Raw genomic sequence first — 5051 nt, 5'->3', positions numbered from 1 at the left:
AAGGAAGTCTAGCCCAAACCGGGACACTAATATATACTCCTGACAAAGTAAACAACTTGGTGACTTCACATAGAAACTCTACTTAAACTGCCCTGGTTTGGAGTCTGCTTTAGTTTATGGTTTAGAAGACACTCCAAAAGTACTATCACAAGAATATTCTCCTATGTGTTAACCACTATCTGCCAGAAGCTATCCAGACCCTCACTCTACAGTCAGATCTGCAAAAAAGCAGGACAGTGAAATATCTGGACCGTACTGCACAGCCCTTTGTCTCCGCGATACTAGGGACTCCGGTTCACCGCTATGCCTGGTGGATAACGCAGATACTGCGTTCAGCCCTACCGATTCCTCTGCTGACCTGGGCCTAACCCACATCTACCTCCAAACTCCTTGGAAAAAGTAGTAAAATAACGTACAGTTCAAATCAATCCAGCCCAAAGTCTACCTGCTATGATCCCAATTCCTTGGCATTCATAATTTACAGCCAGACGACCCGACAGTTCTCCATACGCCTTACCTTAGGGGATATTACAGCACTGGATTACTGGCGCCTCAGCTAGGCTTGGTGGTGTATTAATGCAGTATGTTATGAGAGCACTAGCTCACTCTGATGATGTACGGTCACCACATATATCACAAGAATGAAGTCCTTCAGTGATGTTTAACTGTAACAAGGGCACCAAGCTGAAGAAAACACTAGCAGAAGGTTTTGTTAATATGTTACTCTAAAACGTGAATACAGTATTAACAACGTGAATGAGAGTGATTAGTTGACTGATTAGACATGGTTGGTTAGCATGGAGGGAAACAAAAGAAAGAAAACACCCACACACAATCGATCAAGCAGCAGGAAGCTACTGGCAATATTTTCACTCATTCTGCAAAAGCTGAATTTGACGTGATTAGGTTGCCCATCTGATGTATCAGTTAAAACTCCATGAGAAACCCATTTAGTTTTGCATGGTGTTTTCTCTTGAGTTTCAGTAAGACTAAAAACTTAAAGTAATTTTGAGCTCCAAGTTTGTGAGGAACTTGTCTTTCAGAAAGAAAAAAACCCCACAGACAAAAAAACTCTCTTAAAACCAAAACATGCTCTCTGAGCAATGCTTCTCATTAAATACAACAATAAAAGCAAACGTGATTAATCATCTGGCAGGTGGAACATCAGTAACACTTGTAGTGGAGAGCTGACATAACACCATATTATATATATTCTATATATTACATACAGTATATAACGTTTATATCTGATTCTCCCTTAGCAGAGGTTGGAAGGGACGGAGTACTCTGACATTAATGGTGTAGGTAAGTTTGAGTATTTAGCCTCTAAGTGCATGCTGTGTCTTAATAGAGGAAAGAACCAAAGGTAAAAAAGGCTGTTTTATTTCACTTTTGAGTTACAAAAACACACCTTTTACTAATATTTCAGATTTTTACACTACAATACTTTCAACAAGGAAGCAGCACTCAGGAACGAAGGAAGGTCTCAAAAACAACTGTACAGAAAAGCGACAAGGAATTTACACTTAACACTGTAAAAATTGTTGATCAGTTCCATGATCTAGTTTTACCCTTTGCAATGCTCATGCTCAGATACGTGATTCAGAAGAAACAGTTATGCTTATAACACTTCAACAAAAAACAAAATCATACTTGTATAGAAGTAGAAATATACTAGGTTTTTCACTTTTAAAGTGGAAAAATCTGAACTGAATATACTTTGTTAACCCTTTAGCAGATTTGTAAAGGTCTTTACGGTAGGAAAGGGATTAAGCAACATCACACCGCATACGAGAAGGAAATTTTTAGCTGCAATAAAAAATGTTGAATATTTTTGATGGCAGAACTGCACTGCAAAACATTTTTTGACAAGGTATTAAGGTAGGCTAGTCTTAAGAAAACCATATGTGGGTTACTGGTTCAGCATAACTACCTTTCCCCATTTCCTCCAAATCAGAAAAGTGCAAAATCGCTGAACAACAGCATCAGTTATAACCATAGTATGAAAGTTTTGAAAAGGAAAAGGATGATTGTCTCTTTACTGTACTGTTTTCACAGAAATTAGTTCTAAAAGCCTGATGTATTCTCAAAGACAGAAACTCCCAAGATGTTGAGCATCTTCCCTCAGAAGGAAAGATGATTGCTATGAACACGTGGCTTGGAAGCTTTGATATGTAGCAAAAATCTTGGGTTTTAGCTTATTGATTTCTCAGCATTCTCGTGAGTAAAATGTCTTAGGACAAGGCTTCCTAGAAGCCAGTATTAAAGAAAAAAACTCAAATTCATTTTCATCCTTGATGTTAATTTTCACTGGCTTCAGCCAGCAGACTACAGGTAAGAGGTTAAACAATGACTACAGTAAAAAGCACAAGGAAGTAGTTTATTGGAAAAGCTCTCTACAACCTCATGGGATGACTTACACCTTATTTATACACCTTATGAATAGTACTGAAAGTGATTCCAGCAATCAAAAGATAATCCTCTAGCAACAACACTCAACATGAACTTACTTCAGATCGAATTGAAGAGCATTATCACTGATACCTTAAGCCCAGATTTTTCAATGGACTACAAAACCACTTAAAAAAAGCATTAATCAAAATAAGGTTGTAAAATACTTTTCCCATCTCTCATTGCATTTATTTCTGTAGAGGAAAACTGAATTTTTGCTTTGCTTGAAAAAAAAGAAGTTGACATTCAAAAAACCTGAAAGGCATGAAAACCACTTTAAAGTTACGGTAACACTAACAGATCATAATGCAGCAGAGGTGAAGCAACGTTAACAAAAAAACTGGTACACACATTATCTACCTTTCAGGTGTCCAAGATGGGAAGGCAGTCTTACCCAGCTGCGTGCAACGCAAATGCATGTTACAAACGCCCTTCAAAGAAATCTCCTTCCCCTGTTACATAAGAGCCTTAAGTCAAAAGTTTAAGATGAAGAGATGTGAACGTACCACCAAACACTTACTGTGTTTCCCAGTTATTTCCCAATTGTTTTTAGGTTTTCCATTCATAGTATCTCCAATAGTTTTTTTTTTTACTTACTGCATTCAATTATTTCTTATAGGCTTTGGTTATAATAGACTTCTAGTAAAACAAAAGGCACTATATTTTGAGGTCTAACAGCCCCTTAAGGAGTTCCATTTTTTTCCTTGTGAAATTCAGGGCACTTTACTTCATACTATCATGTCATTTACTTTCATACCATTTAATAATATTAGCAAAAAACTTTAGCTTTTCATTATACACTACTTTCCCTTTGTGTAAAGGGGAAGAGTTTCCCTGAATTTCTTGGTAATGGCATTTTTTACCCACTCTACAGGAATGGTAATGGCATTTTTTTACCCAGCTCTACAGGAAATGGAGGTGAAGACTGGAGTTTGTGGGTGTGTTTTGGAATTCCCTTCTGTTTCCAAGCAAATTCAACGTCGTCGTTTCAATCTGTCTCCCTCGAGCCTCAGTAGTTTCGTTACAAAGAGTTTGAGATTTCAGTGACAGGTGTCGTTGTTCAAGTTCAAAATTCATGATAAGGGAAGCAACCAGAGCGTCCAACTCATCCAAGTTCATAAGAGGCATGGGTATTTTCCGGATAGGATTTTTTGCAGAAGACAGGGAAAATAAACTGAAATTGTTGTTAAAATATCCAGCTATGACACAAATCTTCTCTGCAAAGCTCCTGAGAGGGCTTGTGTTTCTGTACGACCCTATGGAAAACAAAACCAAGAAGAATCAAGCAGCATTTTGCAAAGAGAAACCAAGTAGCCCTCCCTCCCTCTAGCTTCACAGGTCTCTTCTAGTCCACAGGTCACTATCACAGAGAGTTATAACCCGGTTAAATACCTTGTAACGTAGAAGAAACAATCTGACAGACTTCAGCGAGGCATTGCTCCAATTCCAAAAATTGCGCAGCAATGTTAGTGCTTTTCTTTATTTCCTGATACAGAGATTCTTCTGATAATTGAGATTTTATTTCTTTCTGTGTTAATAAAGAGAAATTTGAAAAGAACCGAATACACGACGGTATGCTGACTATCAAGCATGCCTGTAAGGGATTCGGTCACATAAAACAGGCCATGCTGAAACACAAAATGAAAGCAATGCCAAGTCACAAAAACTAAGATGTTCTAAAAAGAAGTGCAGATTGTTGACAGGAACAGAAAAAAAACCAGCAAATGGAACTGTAAAATCCGTTGGCTCTTAGAAGATAGATTAAATGATCTGTCCTGGTTTTTAATTCAAGTTTACGGTCATAAACTATTGCACTAGTTAACACAATCACACTAGCATTACTGAACTTGAGGCTTTCAGCTTCAAACAAAACAGGTGGTTAGCCTGTTCACGATGAGCACAAAAAAATAAAGGAAGATAAAAGAAACTCCAGAAATAATTTAAACAAAATTAAAATCAATAGCTTTGAGTGGAAAGGCAGTAGCCAGAAAGGTTATCATTCCAATCACAAGAATGCCTCAGGACAGAAAGCATTATCTATGCAGTTTTAAATATACAGAAGGTAGCTTCAATTCCTCTTCTTTGTAAAATACATCTTTAAATTTAAACCCCAAACTTCAGGCACATATTTTGTGAAACATTTCTCGTACCTTTTTGCAAGAAGAGATGTTATTTTCAAGGAATCTGGCTAATGCCACAACGTTTTCCTTTACTTGATTTTGAATCTGCAAAGAAATTTGTTATATTATACTCTTGATTCAAGACAAAATACATTAATATTTTAAGAGAAAACAACAAATACTGGCATAGTAATGCGAAAAATACTCAAACACAGAGGTAATGTTTTCTGCAACATAACATGGAAACTTTCAAATAAAGACATTAACTAGTAGAAAACATTGCTAACTATCTGCAAGGTTTTAAATTACTCTTCAACATGGGAGGATCAAATGAGCAAACTGAATAAACTCAAAAAAGGTTGTCCAGTAATTTTTGTATCGCTGTCATTCCAAGTGGCAGGGGTAATCTCCGAGTTACTACTCTGGTGTTCTCTCCCAGTCTTCCCTTTAGTTGCACCAGCGACGAGCATATGCAGGAAT

The 5051-nt window shown here is 37.1% G+C and overlaps 1 protein-coding gene across 1 annotated transcript in view; it reads right to left on the bottom strand.

Annotated features, from left to right (window-relative positions):
* Nucleotides 1–3348: 3348 nt before the first annotated feature.
* The window catches only part of KIF14 (kinesin family member 14), a gene marked incomplete at its 3' end in the record, with an annotated part of 28274 nt that continues 26571 nt past the window's right edge, over nt 3349–5051 (bottom strand). Inside the window, 4 exon segments of the mRNA XM_010144395.1 lie at nt 3349–3438; nt 3441–3707; nt 3844–3979; nt 4602–4676. Of these exon segments, the coding sequence (XP_010142697.1) occupies nt 3349–3438; nt 3441–3707; nt 3844–3979; nt 4602–4676 (568 nt within the window).

This window comes from Buceros rhinoceros, unplaced genomic scaffold (genome assembly GCF_000710305.1).
Source record: "Buceros rhinoceros silvestris isolate BGI_N320 unplaced genomic scaffold, ASM71030v1 scaffold2231, whole genome shotgun sequence".
NCBI lineage: Eukaryota > Metazoa > Chordata > Aves > Bucerotiformes > Bucerotidae > Buceros > Buceros rhinoceros.
Note: the sequence above shows the minus strand (reverse complement) of the source record. Positions and strands in the feature narration are given on the sequence as shown.